This window comes from Ambystoma mexicanum, chromosome 11 (assembly GCF_040938575.1).
Source record: "Ambystoma mexicanum isolate Mex_15411 chromosome 11, UKY_AmexF1_1, whole genome shotgun sequence".
NCBI classification, from domain to species: domain Eukaryota; kingdom Metazoa; phylum Chordata; class Amphibia; order Caudata; family Ambystomatidae; genus Ambystoma; species Ambystoma mexicanum.
This window is the reverse complement of record NC_090934.1, coordinates 1449139968-1449161258: the sequence shown is the minus strand read 5'-3', so window position 1 is coordinate 1449161258 and position 21291 is coordinate 1449139968. Positions and strand designations below refer to the sequence as shown.

Below are 21291 nucleotides of genomic sequence, written 5' to 3'. Positions count from 1 at the left end.
ATTCGTCCGAAATAGACTGGGTGATTGCAATGTTTCCTGGCCTTGTTCCGTGTCATGAATTTTCGTAGGTGGGGCAGAGGGTAGTCGCATTATGCATCCCTCTTCAGCATGTTCCGCCACACACATCCATATTCCATTTTGTGAATAGCTGCTACCTGTTATCCCGAAACCCGCTGTGAAGACCAAAAACATGTCAAGAGCTGAACTTAATACTTCCTGCATATGGGAGGTGGGGGTGGGGGGGTTTAAACGCTGGCTGCCGGTGTTTTTTTTAATTTCTTACCAGGAACACTGCACGGAAAACCTCCCACTTCTGAGGTATACTCAGTGGTAGAAGTGTGCCGGAATAAGTAGTGGAACGCCGCTACCCAACGTTCACACTCACTTCGATCACTGGGTATATTGAGCTTCTAGAAGCTGTTGACTAATGGGAGCGTTTGGGTGCTGCTAACGGAAGCACCCTCTTTTCCCAGGGGATCAGCTGGTGCGCCCCACGTTGTCTAACCCTGTAAGGTATCGGACTGCACCCCATTTCCCTGGAGATATGTGTTGGGTTGATGTGATCTCCCTTAGAGGAACCACCACCTGAAACTTGCCACCGCCCCCCCCCGAAGAAGGGGGCCCAAAGGCCAACCATGGCAAGCACGGTTTGGTAATTTAAGGAGATCGTACGGTTTTCGCTTACCTTTTTACCAGGTGATCGTATTAAAATGAAGCGGTTCTTCCGTTTGAGGAGTGCGTGTAAATCCTGACAGCGGTCGTAGTTCTCCAGTTCCACCGTCTCCAGGCAGTTCTGTTCATCCTGAGCACGGAAGGAAATGCATTGTTATTCACTGGACCCCATGTTTCAGACAAGAGCCGCACCTGACGTCTCACAAGGTCTCGCTGCCCAAGTCTGGAGGGCCTTGCGCAATGGCACCCTCAGATGGGTTGCAAGAGGACCAATGGCTCCAGAGCAGATGGCACTGACTGACCCTGGGCAAAGTGAATGCAAACCAAGACCATTCTTTCCACTGAATAGCCACAGACTAACCATAAAATGTCCATGGTAGAAAAATAAGGTTTGGGTCTATTTGACCTAATCACATTTGACCTAATCACATTTGATCGAATTTATTTGACCTTTTTTTCAGTATAAAATGTGGAAAATGTGGGAGGAGACCCCCGCAAACGCCCCCCCCCCCCACTTCCCCTCAACCTAATCTATGCCCTTACCCACCACCATATATATATTTAATAAAATGTGACCAAAAAAAGGTAAATAAAATTCGATCAAATGTTTTGGGTCAAATGTTTTTAGGTCAATTATGGCAATACCTAAAAATAAGGCACAGGGCAACCAGACTGATAAAACATTGGCTTCATGCAGCAACACATGTGTAATCATGCGGACAAATAGGCTTAGGACAGACTGCAAAGGGAACCAGGGATGACTGACGTGGTCCTCATAAAGGACCCAAGCCTTAATGTGCCACTCTGTTACCTGGATGTGTTTGTATGACAATTGTATCATGTTTGTCTGGTCATATAAAGATAAACCTGTAGTGTTGTGATGTGTATTCTCTCGGTTTAAAATCATTAACCAGAATAGAAAAGCGGTGTGTGCTATCAACTCTGAAGTCCAGGCAGCTGCACGAGCATGTTTTCATACAAGCAGAGGCGTAGACAGGGTAGGGCCTGAGTGGGCAAGGCCCACCCAAAATCTTTAAATGACCACTCAGCAGTTCTGTGCAGGCCTTTACAGATGTTTATGCCACAAAGGTGGGTCCAACTTAATTAGCTTCAGGCCCCACTTGTTAGACAATCCAGGCTACGCCTCTGCATGCAAGCGCATTGGCTATGAAGCAGACACCCACATTCGTGGCTTTTCGTGAATTGAACAAAGCACATATCTGTATTTTTTAGATAAGGTTCGTTGACACTGTAAGCACAGTCAATAACCCAAAACTACTGGCTTGAGAGGTGACGATAAAAGAGAGGTGGGGTAGGAGTATGCCTCTGGGCACCCATGGCCCTGCAAGTCCATTTGGCCATTCCCACCCGCTACCTACCACTCCCCAATCCACCCCATACTTTGGGTCTTTTTGAGCTAGCTCTGTGCTTTTAATAGGATGTCAAATGGTTTATTTCCAGCTGTAAATTCCTCCAGTTGTAATAAGAATGTCTTAATCAAGTGTGCCTGCAGGCCCCTGATTTACATACAACACGTGTTTCCTTGCCACTGTGGCTTGCGTGAATTTCTGTTAAAAAGAAGCCCTGGCAAAGCCATCAGTTTTGGCTCTTTGGCAAGGCACTGGCACAATATGCCCAGGTACTAACGCCATTTTCAACTGTGGCAATCTTATGGCCAGGTAGCGCCATTGTGGCAGTGCCTGGGAAATGGCAAGACCATGCCTATGCAAAAGCAAAACACTGTACAGGAGTGTGGTTGCATGCGCAAATGGAAAACAAACATTGGGAATCAGGCGTTTAAGCCCCTCCCTCCTTTATAGCAGGGCCGCTTAAGTGCGTTATAAATAACCCATTATATCATATCATATTTCTCCCTTAGCCTGAGTCCACATTGTCCTTCATCCGATTCTCTTTCGCAACCCTGGGGAAGACGCCCAGATGTTTGAGACAGCTATGATCACAGAACCGGGTGTGTTCATTGATAAGTAGACAACACTCCCCTGTCCAAAGTGGGTCTTCTTAAGGATGACATTGGAAGTTTGCTTAGGGTTAACCCATTTTCAGATTTGAGCAATAAGCCCTGAGACGGGAGGGAGGGCATTAGCACATCAGGTAATGCTCCGGGGCCGATAGTTATAGGCCCGTGCGAAGCGTAGTCCCTTCTCCCTTTCCATGGCGTGTCGCAGATCGCGAGTGCACGCGCTGGGGACAGAAGTGCACCCGGCACGTCCGCTCCTGATCAGGACCAGAATGAGAATGGAAGTGGGGCGGGAGGAGGAGGGAGGGATATCCGAGGCAAAAAGGCATGGGGGATGGAGGAGGGCACTTACCTTGTTTCACGGCGGGCGAGATGGCAGCCTGCAGCCATGAGGAGGCTCACAGCCGCAGGATTACTGCATGGTAATACCCCTATTCGAGCCTTCCCATTGGCTGGGAGGACAAAGCCACGCCCCCGCTGGGTAATAATACAATAAATACCATCTAATCCAAGTGTTGGCCTGAGTCAGCACAAAGAGGAAGTGCCATCCCACAGCAGGAAGTGCCGACTGCATAATAATGGAAGCTTGCTGCTGGGTGAGCGGCAGACCTTTTTTTTCAGCTTGTATCGCATCTCCAGAAGCGAAATGAATCAAAGGATACGGGCAACCCAAGAAGAAAGTGAGCCGAGCTGCTCTCTTTTATTCATCTAGGACCCTAATATGCTGTGTGAGGAGGAGACCTGCTATCCCTGCCTACCTAATAGAGCCCGTTAGAAATCCATGTTTGACCTATAATACCATTATCCACCCCCTTGCCCAGATTACCCAACGAAAGCAAACTGCTCACAAGCGCAACGTGGCATACATATTATACAATACAGGAAACGTCTCCCTCGCTGTAGATTTCCATTTAAGTTGGCACTGGCGAGCAGTCAATGGCCTCTGTAGTTCATCATTGCTGCCTAGAAAATTATGCAGCACTCCTTCAAAATGAGACAAGCCTGCTGCACGAGGATCTGGACTTCATTGGGTTGATGTGCTCACCTTTTCATTGTGGTTTGTGGATCTGTGCAGTGGCCTGGGGTCAAGCTTTTTAAGAGTACACAAGATGAGCTCCTGATGCCAGCGGAGGGCCAAGACCTTTGCAATTCCATTTCAGGACTCAGGGCATCATTACAAGTTGGGTGGTGCAGCTAAAATCAGCTGTAATGCGGCAGTAACAGACTAGGGCCAACCCGCACCATCCAACTATGGTTTTGGCCGTGCAGTGGAGGAAAAGGCGACCTTATTGCCAAAAATCATAATTTTGGTGGAATTACCGCTGGCTGTATTATAGGCGGTGGCAATTACACCAAAATCCCCATTGAGTTCTATGGACTCCATAAATAGGGATTTAACACTGCTGTACCACCACTAGTAATTGGCAGTAATTACCAGTCCAAGCGTAACAGTACATCCGTTTGGTGGTATTTCAGCAGATTCATAGCCAAAATAGCACCAAGCTTGTAATGAGACCCTGCGACCTGAATAGCAGCACAAAGGTTTGTTTTCGACATGGAGGGCACATGAACAATTTGCTACCAGGCTGCCTGTTCTTTCCTGACACTGGGCCTTATTACAAGTTTGTTGGTAAATCAGCGATAAATCTGCTTCTTTAGTCGCATGTCTTGTGCATTTTTCCAGTTATGTCAATTGTATTATGTTTTGATCAGTTTTAAATATTATACATTAACACTGTGTGACATTTGACAGCCCTGATGAAAAGCAATTGACCCGAAACACATGTCGGCATTGTAGGATTGAACACTTTATGAAAATAAGCATAACGCTCTCGTCATGTTCAGAGTAGACTACGCCAATAGCCTATATCTGGGCATGCCAGAACAACTCCTAAAAATACTCCAACGCATTCAAAATGCAGCAGCTGGACTGCTCCTCAAATTACCTCGAAGGGAGCACATCACACCAGCACTGAAAACGCTACACTGGCTACCAATAAAACAGCGAATCAAGTTCAAATAAATGTGCATAACGCACAGAGCAATCCACGGCCAAGGCGCTGAGTCCCTAAGAGAAACTTTTCATTTACACCACCCAACAAGGCCACTTAGATCCAGCAGCGACATCCGTTTGGAACCAAAACCTTACAATAAAAGATCTACCAAAGAACATACGTAACACAAGAGATCACCTCCTATTCAGAAAACTCCTCAAATCTTGGCTCTTCACCCCGTAACTAGAAAGAATGCCTAGGGGTCACTTACACAGCGGAATCATTGCTGAGAGTAGATGCCGATCCCCCATCTCCCTAAACTACCGCCCATTAACTGAAGTATTGAAAGAGCAATGTACGGCATATCCTAGCAACCGAAAGATAGAATATCTTAGCCTACAAAGTAAACCCAGGCAATTGAAATACAGATAGAATCATACCATATAATGAGCAGGGAGGGATCACGATGGAAGGGTAAGGATGGTATGTCAATAATATCTTGGCCTGCATGGTGGACATGGGTGGCAGTGGATCACCGACAGGGAATAGAAAGGAACGAACCAGGGATTGTAAATAACCCACTAACCCAATAGATCAAACCTCTGCATACTTATCTCACTCAAAAATCCACACAACCACCCTCTCACGCAGCAAACCGCACGCACTTCACTACATCACAACAACCACAAATCAACACATAAGTCACACCAACAGCACATGAGGTCCCACATCCATCCGATATTCACACCCAAATTCGCCGCACGGTGAAAACCGAACTGAAGCTGCCAACAGGACATCACCCTCTCACTTACCTATTCCCTCTCAAACCGACTAACCAGCCCCCCATCTTCTTGTTTGCAGGTCTGCCTGAGCGTCTGCGGACCAATTCCGTTGGTGACGGTGCACAGTCCAAATATCTTTAACATTAACATTAACATAACAGGACCATTAGACATGGGGTTTCATGTAAATCGGTGCTGATTACACACCCAAATATCTACAACAATGTTTACTCATGAGACAATCACGGAAGAGTCTCATATCGTTGGTGGGTCACGACAACTCAAAACTAGACCCAGACCAGCTCAAGAAGACCCAGTATATCTTCCCTTTTGCACCACACTGTAATTACCCTGGCCTGTGCCATTACCACAGAACAAGGGCAGTGTAAATCCACATTTTTGGAGTCCACAGGACACCACCATGGGGATTTCTGCAGATTCACTACAAGAGGTTATTACCGCACAGTAAATCTGGCGATTTTTGGACTAAAAGTGGAGGTTTTACCCTGCGCATTCAAGGTCAAACGCCAGTGCAATAGATGTGGTGGTAAGTGTGCTTCTGCAGTAGCAGAATTCCGGCCGCTAAACTCGTAATGAGGCCCAATGTGTGCTTGGAAGGACGCTGCCTACACGAAATGCAGAAGCCCCAGCGATCAAGGGTATCTTGGCTGATAGCCACGTCTGAGCGGAGAGGACACTTACTCAATGTTCTGCTTGAGGGGTTCGGTCTTTGTGGGGTTGAGTTTGGTTGGATGAATGCGAAGATGGTCTTGGGTCGTACATGCCATCCAATGGTGATAGTTAAGAGGCATAATTCTACTCCATCCCCACTCTGTTGACGCAGGCAGTTGAGTGTAGGCAATGCCAAGGCAGCAGTTTTAACAAAACCACAAAATGTGTTATTTTCAAACTTTCGCTCATTCATATTGGTAGGGGCACAATACGTCCCAGAAGTGGATTTGGAGCTGTGAAAATACCATGGTGTTGATTTGGTTCAGTACAAACGCATGGTAACATAATTTAAAATGTCACGTTCACTGCAAAACATAACCATTGTCAAGAAAGGTATCTAGTCAATTCATCTAAACCCATTCCATCTAATACCATTCCATCGAATTTTGTCCATCTAAAAAAATGTCCATCTAATGCATGGTTTTGGGGGGTAAAGGGTAAATTTTTGTTCAGGTGTATTTAAAAGGGTGAAAAACAGAGGTAGTGGGGGGCCCAAAAAAAGAGAGAAAAAAAATGCCTTACATGGACATTTTTTAGATGGAAACATTTCGATGGAATGCCATTAGATGCAATGGTTTTAGATTGAATGACCATAAACCATCCAAATGTTCTTCTAACTTCTGTTATGAGTACGGCATTTATAAAGCATTCCACAATTTCCTACCAATATTTTAATGGTGCTATACAAAATTAGAACCATGTGAGGTCTCATGGCCTTTCTAGTGACCTATATACAAGGGCCCTCATTACGACCCTGGCGGAGTGGGATTCCGCCAGCGGTAATCGCGGCGGACCCGTCCGCCGTACTACGAGTTCCCTTAGCGCCATGGAGGTTTTCTCCGCCTGGTTTTACCGGGCGGAGAAAACCATGGCGCTAAGGGACCTCGTTGTTAATTACGCCGCCGTACTTTACGGCGGCGTAATTAACTCCTTCCCCACTCCCATTATACCCTATGGGGCAAGAATGGGAATGGGGAAGGGTAAAATGGGGATTGGGGATTTACCGCTCCGCCAAGGTCGGCATGGGGTGGTAAATCCGCCAACCCCCATGGCGCTATCGGCGGCTTTCCGCCATGCTCCGCGGTGCATTTTGCACCGCGAAATCTGCCAGGGTCGTAATGAGGGCCAAGGTCTTTAATTATTCTAGCTTGTTAATATGTCATCATCCTCTGGGGTTTCACACTGGGACTACATCTGCTACTAATCTGAGCAAAGGGAAACAACATGAAGTGCTGATGTTGTCCTTGTGAAATCTATCATAGAGTTAGCACCTTGTGTGGCAGCAAAGGCTGGTATAATGGTAAATATATGTGTTGCCAGTAGTACTCACAGAAGGGAGGATCCTGGAGGACGTTGTTTAAGTCAAGAGGATCTTTACAAGTGTAAACATGAGAAAGGCAGGTTTCATCAGATCCCCAGGAGCACCCAACAGGCTCCTTCCAATTGCCTTTCTCTGGAACCCTTAGAGAGTCATCAAAGGGTTCCAAAGTTCCTGAGCTCCACAGTGACAGGGAACCATAAGTAACTGTGAAACAGGCTAAGAGACTAGATCATGCAAGGGTGTTCAACTCCGGGCCTCAAGGGCCGGGTCCATGTCTGGTTTTCAGGATACCCCTCATTAATATTCATGAGATATATTTGCAAACGGGGATTCTAAATGTATGCACATTTTTTCCTCATGAACAATAATGAGGGCTATCCTGAAAAACTGTCAGGATCCGGCACTCGAGGCCTGGAATTGCACAATAAGCGCATCATCATGTAACAGCTGGTTCTTGGGGTCTTTGGCGTTTATTCACAGGTAGTATAGTGCAGTGGCCATACGCTTGTCTTGGAAGCATGACAACACAGAGCAACACAGCTTCGAGTCCTGGGTCTGCACTGAGAAACCACATTGGTATTAAGTCTGTTATAAATAACCAATTATAATGATTAAATCTGGAGTGACTGATGTAATTAATGCAATGTCCGGACCCCCATTTTCTAAAGGCGCTAAAGCTAGCCTTCATTCCAGACTTCAGAGGCATGTCACTCCTGAAACCAGATGATGGGGCTCATTACGAGTATGCCGGTCCAGAAAGAATGGTTCCGGTAAGCTTACCGGCACTGTTGTTTCCGGACTGGTATACTATGAGTCTGCCTGCCAGAGCTGCTATTCCGACAGGGCAGACCCTGCAGGACGCAGCGGCGACGGTAGCCAGACCGTCACAGAAGCACCGGCACTGGTGCGTCCGTGGTCCCCATGCGAATGGGGACTTACAATTTACTGGTGCCTGACTTTCCGGAATGCCAGGATTGTAATCCCCCAGTGTTTCCGGTAAATCTGGCACCGGTAAATCATTACGGTCCGGCAGAAACCCGCCAGTAATACCGGCACATTACCGCCGGACTTGTAATGAGGCCCGATGTCTTCCCTCCCATTTACTTTCAATCTGTGCTTCTTTGTTTCAACCATTTTATCAATTTAAATTTTTTAAGTTTTGTGCTTTCAAAAAAAATGTCAAACTCAGATCTTTCAAATGTTAATTTTTGCATACAAGTACTTCTTTTTTTTTAAATGTATTGTGCCTTTAGTTTTTATTCCGTTAAGAACAAACTTTTACACATTTAATACAAAAAAATAAAATACAAAATCACATTTATCGATCCACGTAATTAGAATATGTCATCAAAGATTACGAAAATAAGCATAAATGAAATATTCTTACATTCAAAACATATAATCATACAGTCTAATTTTCACAAGTTGCCAATTTCCAATTATTATAGGTCGCTGCATTGACTACAGTAGAGTCACCGCTTATTAGGGTGGCCCAGAATTAGTCCTTGCTTATATTGTCTATTGATCGAACTAATCCCCCAATAACTTATACCATTGTAATAGAGTGGCAAGGGAACTATTATCAGTCTCCCCGGGTACTCGCAAGAGGGACTGGGGCCTGGAAATCTCCAGCCCCAAAAAACGAAAGACACAGCCATAGGACAAAGTTCACTGTCTTTATTAACAATTAAAATTATGAGGATTTCAACATGAAGAACGCAAAATTCTCCACGTGCTCACACTCTCCAGGCGCCTTCCAGCCCATTTTGTTAACCATTGACATCACAAAAACAAGTTACATCGCAAAAACCTAACAGGGGAAGGGATTGTTTCGTGCAGTATACTAAATGTAGGTTCTATACGGGATTAGTATGATCATCGGGTACGCCATATCTGATGGTTCCTCCTGAGACCACCTCTATGTGTCATGAATACAAAAGTTACAGGTTAGCATAAAGGTGATTGGCCGCTGCAAAATAGTGTTTGCTTATAATGGAAGGTGTTTAGGGATTGGACCGGAAAGGTTTTATTAGCCTTGGAGCTTTGGACAGTTACCAGACCAAGTGCAACTTTTAAGGGGAACCTCCAGATCAAGGCCAGTTTTTTTTTTTTAGTATGGGGGTGACCCAGGCTTTTTTTTTATATCCCCTGGAACAGACCCTTCTGATAAGGAAGAGTTGACAAATTTTCAGATAGCATCCAGACGGACGGGGCGGACAGGATTTAATTATCATTGAAGAGCATGGGTCTCCTTTGCACCTGGTAGCTTTCAGCTGTTCTACAACCGTAGCCAGGTCCTCAACCCCAATAGGTGCAAAATTAAACTGGGCAATGGAGGGGCATCCAACAAAAGACTCCCTCCCGCCTGACATCTGTCGGAGTAGACAAGCAGTGTATTTTTTAATTTTTTGAAACTATGTCCAACCTAATGCCGGTAAGCTTGTTTTGCATCATGTCTTGATTTTTTTTTACACCAGGAGGACTCCTTAATTAAGGAATTAGCTAACAGAGGGGAAATGTTCTCCTGTTCCTTCACTATTTTAAATAATTATTTCACATCAGACTTAGCGTTCGGAATCCTTGAGTTGTGAACATTTTTCTTTGCAGCTACAATCTCCGATTTATACACTTTAGCGGCTGTTTTGTAAACCCCAGAGATTGGGAACATTGATTGGCTTTCCACAAATGGAAGAGCTTAAGAGACAATGATTTCAGTTGTTGCAGGTCCGGTGAAAACCAGAGTTTGCTTTTCTTCCCTTCCAGGTTGTTTCTGGGCTTCAAAGGGGCCTGGGAGTTGGTAATGGCATCCAGGTTATAAATACGATTTTTAGACATATCCGACACAGGTGTGGAGTCCCCAATCTTTATTTGCATGGCCATCCATGTTAGTTGCGATTAAGAGCTGGCAAGCCGTTCACATGCATTGCTAGGTTTCTTGCAGTTTCTGCATAGCAGAGAGCATACATGTATCAGTTCTCTAACTATGTGAGTCATAAGCTTTTTCTTTGTGTCTATCAGCAATAAACTTAAGTTTTTTGTAGCTTCGTGTATGGATGCCTATATGGTTCATGTCTAACGTATGTATGTCATGATGTTGGTCTTGACGTCATCAGCTTTCATCAAAGTTGCAGTCAGTTGACTTGTTCGATTGATGACAGCTGTATCTCTTCAATACTGTCAACCGGGTATGGTCTGAATGGTTGTCTGAGTGAGTAGCGCTTCTCAGGCCTGTGATACATCAATGATGGGGAGGAAGGGCCCAGAAGCCATGTACATCTCTCGTTTCTCTGTCGCAAGGCTGAGAGTGGGATGGCTGTAATCACAGCCATGTTTGGGTCTCCCTCTTCACTGTCCTTTGTTTGAGGGGACAAGCCTGTCACAAAAGCCAGTCATCCGGATGATATCTGTGAAGTGACTTGGCCCAGCATTTGGCATTGTTCAAAATGGCGTGAATGGACTTTCTCCACAGAAGACAATGATCCTCTTTGGACGGCTGTTAGATTACATATATGTATGCAGTATATAATAATGCTATATGATTCCATGAAGGATCTCACCATGCTCTACATTCCACAATTGTGTTTAGTGGTTAGGTGCGATTAAGGTGACTTCATAAATGTTCGTGGGCTGGAACAGGTATTAGGTTTTGCAGTTTGCAGTTCAGGATATTTGGGCACATGCCTGGGAAAAAGGTGACATTTTGATATGTAGTGCCCACTACAGAGTTGTTAATGTGCTAGTATATCAGAGTTGGACAGGGCAGAACCATGTTCCAAGATGGCTGCCATGTTAACGTTCAACAGGCAGTAGTTTAGAATTGTCAGTATACTTTCCTCTTTCCTTATGCCACATAAACGCATGCAGCCTGCATGCATGATTCCCTGCCAATTGCTTAAAGCCCTAAACATTCTGCTATCAAAGATCTGCAGGGTCATCGCTTGTATGAGGATGGCTCTCACGCTGCAGTCAATAGTGCTATTCATTGAAAGTCATTCTCCGCCACCAATCATGATATGGCACTGTTTCTACAAATGGAAAATTATACTTACCTGTAATAATACTTTTGAAGCTCATACTTATTACATTTTTACATTCTTTACATCATTTTGTGGTCTGCTGGTTGGATTTAGGAGTAGCATTTTGGTGTTGTAAAGCTTTTTCCTGTGGACGTGGACCTAGGGTGTGTTTAATGACGCCCTATCCTTGACTTACTGCTCAGGAGAAGCCACACATAGGTCCTATTTTAGATTGCTACTAGGCTATATTTGATTCATGGTGACTTGTGAGATTGCAATTTACTGCTTGCAGCGATTGATCTCATGAGAATCTTTACCGGAAATCAAGCTGCAACACCTTTGTTAGAGATAAATAATGTTTATAAAATCGGAAAGTACTTTTGTTGCCTAGATTTGAAGGCAGTGTTTGTCCTTCTGACTGAGGGGGGAGTTTGATAATGAAGTGGTTGCCAACATGTTTTTGCAAAAAGTCTTTTCAGACTGCTCATTCTTGTCTGAACCGTGTTTCTACACAGGAATCCATCTCGTGAAAATAAGAAAGTAGACCAGTCGGCAATATACACATCTTGTCGGTGTCCCAGCAAAGCAAACACAGAAGCTTTACCTAACAATACATTTCACATCCATAAGTGCCATGCCTGCTTTTGCAATGGCTTCCCCTTTGTGGGTTTGAGCAAAGGCTGTGAAGAACTGTGTAGTATTGTGTGAATGCATTATAGTAATAATATCGGGTGGCAACGGGCAGGGGCCCAAGTTATAATACTGGACCCCAGTGTCGTTACCACCCGATCTGGCCCGCCGGATCGGGTATTATTGCTGTTAGCACCTCAGGCTTTGAGTCTGGAACCCTGGGGTTCTGACTGCAATTGATTTTGTTGGAATGATGTTAATTCAAACAAATTACTTTCCTAAGAAGGCCACCTTGGATCTGGAAGGCGGGGCTCCATACAGCCAGCAGGGACACAGAGCTGCAGCGGTGGCGGTGTCGTTACCGCTGAATGAATCAGGTAAGTGGGGCTCGGGGGTGGGAAGAGACAAGGGGAAGGGAGGGCAGGTTGGCGGGGGAAGATGGCAGGGTGGAGGAAGCAGCCATCATGCAGCGCGGAACACAGGATGAGGGTGTGGGATTCAGCCCGCGATCCGAGCAACCTGATTTGTTGCCTCTCCTGCCCAAGGTGCTAACATTTAATCTAAATAGCGCATAACTGGCAATCTGACCTCTAATGTATCTGACAATCATTGCACTGATAATGTTGATTGTATAAAGAAAGTGGGTAGTTCAATAGTTTGATTGATAATGGTGAAACGACCTTTGATAAAAAATAGAGGCTGTGAAGGACACCCTTGTCTGCGAATACTTGGATAGATGACAAGCCAGTTTATTAAGCTTGGAATTCACGACACTATTAAGAAAGAAGCCTCAAAGCTAAGCTGTTTATTGTAATTGGTTATTCATAACACACTTAATACCTAGAGGTTTCTAAGCGCAGACCCGGAGATCGAACCTGTGTTACGCTGCAAGCGTATTGCCCCTGAGCTCTCCTCCCGAAACAAAGACGGCTTTCTAGCAAAAGCTTAAAAGATGGACTCATCTGTATTAAAAGCATAATGCAAGTTCCAAGTTGCAGCTTGAAGTTCTGTAGGCACAGAACTACTTTTCGTAGGTTTTCTAAAAATGTCAGAACTATCAGCCATTGTAGATTGCAGTGGTGTTAACTGATGATCCTAAACCTTTAATACACACATTTTCCATTTTGCTGAAACATAGGCGCCAGAGGAAGTCCATACGCTGTCCTAATGCATTCAGGAACCAGGCTGTCAAATGCTGTGATGTGTGATCTTGATGAAACACACTTCTATGGTATTCTCTGGGTACCTGCTGTGTGGCAGACTGATCCTCTGTAATCTGTGGTAGGCATGAGAGTCATGACTGCCTCACCCATGATCCCTGTCTGTTATGGAAAATAAAGGTTAGTTCTATCTTGCCCTTGTCTGAGTCCTTTGTCTGTATACCAGGGGAGGGTTTGTTGGGCCCTGGGTGCTCTGAGCGGTGAATGTGTAGTGTGAACCCCGGTCTTCTGGTAAACCTAACCAGCATCATCACCATTATTATGGATGATAGCATCATCTCCTGTACCGCCTTTGGCATGAGTTGTATTGATGAATACAATGTGCAAATGCCTTGTGCCATATGATTCAGATAACATTGCCCGTGGACTGTGTCTGCGCGGATTCCTCTGTATATGCGGTGTTCCCCACTGTTGGAAAATGTCGTTTCTCCTCCTGTGATTTATTTTGAAATATGTTTATTGGCATTTATAATTACAATCCCTATGTAAATTGGTAGTATCGACATTTACACTAGAATCATGCCGTTTAAAAATAAAACAATTGTTATACATAACAACATAACAGTAACTTGAACTTAACCTGTCTCCGCTTCGGGAATGAGTTTAATTTAAAGTGTTCGAGCATGTGGGGCAACTAGTCCTCGAGGAAGGGGCGGGTGGGAGCATTCCAGACACAACCGGGGCCACGGGGATTTAGTTACAAATGCATCCGCTGAGCGTCTTGAACAAGTAGCCGGCCAGGTAGACCGATCAGGGGGGCTTATCGTCGGAGGAGCGAAGTAACCTTGACATAGTGTCTTTCCAGGCAGCCAAGGCTGTGCTGGAGTCTTCTGTGGACTTGGCCACGCTATCTTCCCAGGCACGTGTTTCAGCCCCCGCCCACCTTTCAAATTCACTGCGCCATACTTTATAAGTCGGCCCTGCGGGCCGTTTCCAGGCCATAGCCAATGTTCTCTTGGCCGTTATGCAAAGCAGGTCCATCAGTTTGACAGCGTACTTAAGTTTGGCCAATCGGGGGTAGCTGCCCAGGAGGCATTCCGCTGGGGTCCACTTGTACCTGATTACTTCCGCTTCCTCACAGGTTTGCTTCACTTTAGACCAGAGATCTTGGGCCCTAATGCAGTTCCACAACATATGAAACATGTCCGCCCCGTCTCTCCTACACCAGGGGCAGTGTGTATGGGTAGTTTTGTTAAACCTAGCTATCCTGGTCGGGGTCAGATAAGTGCGGTATAGTACGTTTATTTGTATTAATCGAAACCTCTGATTTCTTGAGACTTCTTTCAGAAAAGCCAGTACTCTACCCCATTCTTTTTCCGTCAGCTCTAGACCCATGTCCGCCTCCCAGCGGGTCTTCAGTGTGGCGCTACGGTGGTTAGGGGAATCACTGAGGAGGTTGTAAATCTGGGAGACTGCTCTCCCTCCATCACTCAGATTATATAGCAGTGTCAAGAAGGGGTCTGCCTCTGGTTCCTCCGGCCATGTGTTCCATTTCACGCGGCCCGTTTTGCAAATCTTTAAGTACCATAAGAATTGGCCAGCATGAATGTCATCTACCTCTCTTAACTCAGTGAATTCCTTAAATACTACTTCAGTGTAAAGGTCACCCCAAGTGTACACTCCCTTATTCTCCCAAAGCCTGATGCTGTGTAAGTTAGTGTCCGACCTATCCAACCCGGAGATTAAAGGTATGTCTTGGAAGCATGGCTGCTTCTAATGCAAGATCGTTTCGGTTCTATGCCATATCTTCCTACCCAGAACTGCCAGGAATGGTGGGTTTTGTAGTAAGGTTCGGGGGGCCCAGATCAGCTCCTTTAATCGGACTGGGGGAATCATGGCCTGCAATAGAGGGGTCTCTGAGGTGGATTCGTCTGCCAGCCATTTAGAGACATAGCTCAACTGGGCCGCAAGGTAATACTTTTCGAGGTTTGGTAGTTGGATCCCGCCTTGACTGTGTGGCAAGACCAGTAGAGATAGAGCCACCCGGTGCCTACCTTTCCCCCATAGGAATTCTCCAATTAATGTGCCTAGAAGTCGAAAGAAGGGCTTTTTTATGTAAAAGTGCACGTTTTGGAACCCGTACAAAAATCTGGGAAGAATAATCATCTTAACTATCGAGGCCCTACCAAGCATGGATAACGGTAGCTTTGCCCAAAAATGTATGGATCGGCGCAGCGTGGGCAGTACTGCCTTCGTGTTGAGCTCATGCATCAGCTCAGGGGTGTGTAGTATCTGGATCCCGAGGTAGCGGAAGGAAGTCGTCTGCCAAACTATGCCTATCGAGGGGAGCTCCTCGACACTCTTGTTTTTCAGGCCTGCTAGGGGGAACAGGCAGGATTTAGTTTTGCTAAACGTAATACCGGAAACTATGGCGTAATTGTCGAGGACTTCTAGTATTGTTGGTACATTAAGATGGGGATTATTGATATATAACAGCACATCATCTGCATAAAGTGAGATAATGTGGTCAATCCCCCCCAATCTGATCCCCGCATCGAAGAATTGTTTCCTAAGAAAAATTGCGATGGGTTCTAGTCCTAACACATATAGCATGGGGGATAGCGGGCAGCCTTGCCTGGTGCCTCTACAGATGCCCCATGAGTCAGATACATATTTCCCGGATTTTAGCCTAGCACTTGGTTTGTTGTAGATGATCCTGATCCATCTAATGAATCCCTGGCCAAAGCCAAATCCCTCTAGTACCGCCACCAGCCATTCCCAATATATGGAGTCAAATGCTTTAATAGCATCTAAGGACAGAAGTGCTAGTTGTTCGCTACTTGTGTTAGTCTGGGCTATTACATGTTGAAGTCTGCGTAAGTTTAGGGACGTATTGCAACCAGGTATAAAGCCATTTTGGTCTTCGTGCACTATATCCCCTATCACTCTGGCCATTCATTTTGCCAAGATTGTGGTTAATATTTTAACGTCGTAATTAAGCATGGCAAGCAGGCGGTAGGAATCGCACTTGTCGGGAGGTTTATTGGGTTTGAGCATCGGTACCATTAACGTTTCCCTCATGCTATCAGGTAGAATGCCGCTTTCGTAAGACTCCGTAAAGACTTGATGTAGTATGGGTGTCAGGGAGGGTTCGAATGTTTTGTAAAATTCAGGGGGGAGCCCGTCGCTTCCTGGGGTCTTACAAGTGGACAGGGATCTGATAGCCTCCGTTATGTCTTCTGGTGTGATATCGGAGTCTAAGGATTTGGACTGTGCGGGTGATAATTTGGGTAGGCCTATTTCTTCCAGGGTGTCTAATATTTGGTCTTGTGGGACTCGATCTGCGTGGGAATATAGTTGTGCGTAAAAACACTTAAAGGTGTCATTGATGCCCTGTTGGGTCCTATATTCCGTGCCCTGTTCATCTCGCAGTGTGGTGGTTATATGCCTGGGATGCTCCCTTCTACAGAGCCAAGCTAGCAGTCAGCCAGGCCTGTCGGCCTCTGCGTGTGTTCTGTTTGTTCTGACACTGAAATCAAACCTGGCCAGTCTATTCCAAGCCCCAGAGCACTCCTCCCTGAGAGCTCTGAGTTCTACTTCCCTCTTGGGGGTATCCACTGAGGCGGCTTCTAGTAACAGGATCTCTTGCTCTTTCTGGTCTAGTTCATCCTGTAGTGTTATTCTAATGCCCCCCGCTTTCGCAATGGCCACCCCTCTTGTCACTACCTTTAGGGCGTCCCATAATGTACTGGCATGTTCGACACTACCTGAGTTTTCCTCTATGTAATTCTCAATGGATTCCTGGAGCTCCTCCCTGAAGGTCAGGTCTTTTAGGGCCTTGGCAGACATCCTCCACATGGGGATAGGTGGTCTGGGGCTACAGTGGTTCCAGCCCAGCAGGAGTGGGGAGTGGTCAGAGGCCGTCCTCGCCAGGTATTGTGCGTCCCCAATTTGAGGCATATGCTCCTTGCTTATGAAGAAGTAATCAAGTCTTGTGTGGAGTTTATGTGGGGAAGAGTAGTATGAATAGGCCTTCTCGTCTGGGTGCAGTTCCCACCATGCGTCTGTCAGGTCCAGCTCCCTGACCATGGCCTTCAGAGACAAGGTGGCAGCGGCCGGACCGCTCACAGAATGCCAGGACCTGTCAAGGTCCGAAACGTGCACACAGTTGAAGTCGCCTCCCCATAAAAAGAGGCCATCTCGGTATTGCGACATTTTAGTGCATAGCAGTCGTACGTGGGCTGGGATGCCAGTATTAGGGAAGTATGAGTTCACTATGCAAATTTCTCTCTGCTCGAAGGTTCCCCACACAATCAGGTATCTACCTTCCCGGTCTATATCCTTTTTGTTGAGTTGGAACGGAGTCTGGGGACTAAACCAAGTAAACACCCCTCTGGCATATTTAGAATAGGGGCACCGTAGCCCTGACCCCCCCAGTGTTCCCTGAGCTTTGCATCTGTTTCCGTGCTGCAGTGAGTTTCCTGCAACAGGGCAATGTCCACCTTTTTCCTGTGTAGGTAGGATTTAATTCTATTCCTACGGAGATAAGTGCCCAGGCCCCTTACATTCCAAGTTAGTATCCTAATGTGCGTGGCCATCTGGGTAACGATGGTGATTCAGGAAGCTTCCCCTCCGCTGATGGGATAGTCTGGGTGCACCGAGAACCCCAAAGTCAACAGCCCGCCGTGGCCTCCAACCCGTAGAGTCCACCCCAGAGGCCCATCTGCCCGTCCCATGCATTATATCCCTCGGAGACTTACCAACAGTTCGAACTTCCATCACGTATAGTGATTCAACTGGGAAAAACAACAACAACATTAAACTGCCCCCAGCAGTTGATTCAAACTCACAACGCTCGTGGGCTCCCGAGCCCTCTGGTTCTCTCCAGAACTTCCGGTTCGGGTGGTGTGTAGGCATTTTGCCTGCACCGCTTTAGGTGGGGGCGGACCTACTGTGGTCCTGCTAAGTGGCCTTCGGATTCCTGCCCAGTTGCGGTGAATCTTGATGCAGCGTAGTAGTTCATTAGGGGGTAATCTCTGTGAGTATGGGGGACTCCGCTGTGCAAGTGGACCAAATGTTTGAGCTTAGTGTTCTTTGCCATTCGACTTCTCCTCTGTCTGTTCCGCAAGATTGTTGTGCTCCAACCATAGATTTGCTGCGGCCGGGGACTCAAGAAAGATCGACTTCCCTTTATAAAGTACTTTGAGTCTTGCTGGATATAGTAACATGTATTTAAGGTTAGGTTTCCGCAGCCTGGCCTTTACTGGGATGAAAGAGTTCCTTGCCCGTTGCACCACAGGGGTGTAATCAGGATACATGACAATAGACGCCCCATTTCTCTTGATTTCGCCACCTTCTCTAGACAACCTTAGTATTGTCTCCCGATCTCTGAAGTTCAAAATTTTCGCTATTATCGGTCTAGGGTACGATCCAGGGGGAGGGTGCTTCTGGAGGGATCTGTGAGCCCGCTCCACTGAAAACCCTTGCGTGAGTTTACCAGCCCTTATTTCATGTAGCAACAGGTATTCTATGAACTCAGTGGGGTCTGGGCCTTCCAAGTCCTCCGGAATTCCAAGTATTCGAATATTATTTCGCCGGGCCTGGCCTTCTGCATCTTCCGAGCGTGATTCCAACCGAGCCACCGTTGACTCTAGCTCCTTTACCTTCGCTTTTAGCTCCAGCGCGGTCTCCCCAGTTTCCTGTAGGGAGGCTTCAGCATTGGTCACTCTTTCAGTTAAATTTCTAGCATCTTGCCTCATCAGCTGCATGTCAGATTTTATTTCCCCTATCATGCCTTCCATGGACGTTCTCAGTGCCGCTATTGCTTGTAGGATCCGGGAATCTCGGGGTCTTCCATCGGCGTTGGTGTCTCGGCTACAGTGTTGGCATCTTGCTGTGACTGTTGTGACTGTTGCTTCGGTCGGACTGTGGTAAAGGAATCCATGGTGACTGATCTAGATCTGTTCTTTGGGGGCGACATTCCTTCACGAAAGGATATCGGTATTGCGCATCAGGGTGCGCACTGCGGCCCAGAAGGGGGGTCTCTCCAGCTAGTTAAGGACCACTCTTTCACAGGGGTTTGGTGGCTAGGTTTATGAGTCACACCTTGGGCTGTCTCTTACCCTGCTGGTCTTGTGCAGTGGGCGAATTCGACCAATGTCTGGCTCCCCAGCCAGACTATATTACATCAAAGCACCTCTTGTGTTGTGGTGCCCATTTCTTGCTCATGGGCTGCTCTTAGTGGGCAGCCTTCAGCAGCGCAAGGACCTCAAGATGGGGTGTTGAGCATCAGCTCTGGGGTAATCACTCACTTCTTAGGGATTCCGAATGAGTCCGCAGTTGCCGCTCAGGTTGCGTGTCTGGTACTGCAGTCAGGCGGTTGCCACAATCAACTCGTGATTTGTAGGTCGTCCGACTCGGCTCCGACGGCTGGGCTCGCCGCCGTACCCCCCGGGCCGCCCGCTTGTTTCCAGGGTGCTGCGGGAACAAATCGCCGCTTCGGGGTCTCCAACTCGCGTGCCCCACCTCGCTGCTGCGCGAGGTCTCAAGGGGGAATATTCTGGCACTCCGGCGCCCAGGCTAGGCAAAGCCACGGGTCCGTGGTCGATGATATGACCCGGTCTGCCTCGGGGCTCCAATATGCCAAGGCTCCTATGGAGCACTCGCTCCCGGCTGGTGTTCGGGGCGGAGCAGGCTCGGAGGGACTAATTCCTTCGCGAGTGTACTTGAGTCGCCGCTGCGGTCCAAAGTAGGGCTCAGTCTCCGTTTCTAGCCCTGCAGTTACTCAGGCGTCTCTCCGAAATAGACGGCTTATGGCGGCCGCCATTTTGGGAGCCGTATGGGGGTCCGTTAAAACACTTTGTTTTGAAGGTTGCCGCCTCCGATTCTCCCCGCCGCTTCGGTCGAGGGTGTAAAAAGAGTTCACCCATGACTAATCTTCTCCCCAAGGCTATTCCTGTAGTTTCAATGCCGCAATATCGAATGTCAAGGATCACGGGCAGGAGCTCGCAAGGAAGGCGACCTCACTCCATGCGTGCTGGCCACGCTCCTCTCCTCCTGTGATTGATTGTTCTCTCATGACTGAGCAGTGCATCTCATTGTTTGCGCCTGTTGCATGGCCTGCAATTTAAAAATCATGCATCTTTTCCAGCCAATGGCAAATCATCCAGGCCTCTTGTGGTAGATGTTCCCTTTGTGCCTTTAAGTAAAGTATTCTTGGGTGTCTGTTTTTTAGTAAAACCGCCTTGTTTGTGATTGTACGTAAGAAATCTTTACTGCGCGTCCTCCTGTTTTTTTTCGGTTGTACGCTGGTGCACTGCTTCATCTCTTTGTGGTGTTCTTTCACGTAGAGCGCCATCCTACTAATTGAGAGCAGCTCCGGATCTGGATCTATAATCCTTCTTGCTGTTGTTGGATTTTCACCATGGTACCCTTTAATACTTTTGTTCAACCTAAAGTCCCAACTACTGGATCCTCCTAACCGACTCGAGTCTGAGACCGCGGCTTTAGGCCACTGTGGAGCAGTGTCACGTGTGTGTGCATGAAACCATCATTCCCCACATTTTCTTGAAGGAATCTCACTGTCAGAGATGGACGTCTGGAGAAGGAGATTATTCTCTTCTGAAAGGGGGTTCCTCTTCTTCTCTTCTAGAACAGCCCATTGGGAGTTGGCTTAAGAGTGTTATATATTATCCAGGTTTTGGGAAATACTTTCTTTAGCTTTAATAGGAATCCCAAGTGGGACACTACCAGCATATATCAGTTTGTGGCACTTTGGCATTGCGGAAAATAATTTCCTTTGACAAGCAGTCTATTTATGCTCCTTCCTTTTCACATTTCCCAACCCCTTTGCCTTTCTACCCTTTCTGCTTCCCAAACCTCCTTCTCAGTTCATATGTTATAATGTTGACAAAAGTTGTAATTATGTGCGCAGGGATTCCCTAGGGCAGAGCATGTGTGATGCCTGGGGAGGTCCGGCTGGGCTTCCCTGCGAATACACCATGTAA

The 21291-nt window shown here is 46.8% G+C and overlaps 1 protein-coding gene across 1 annotated transcript in view; it reads right to left on the bottom strand.

The window, feature by feature from the left end:
- Positions 1 to 21291, bottom strand: part of PLEKHO2 (pleckstrin homology domain containing O2) — a 209438-nt gene that overhangs the window by 27210 nt on the left and 160937 nt on the right. The window contains exon 3 of the mRNA XM_069625081.1: positions 686 to 802. Within this exon, the coding sequence (XP_069481182.1) occupies positions 686 to 802 (117 nt within the window). The remainder of the gene's footprint in view (positions 1 to 685; positions 803 to 21291) is intronic.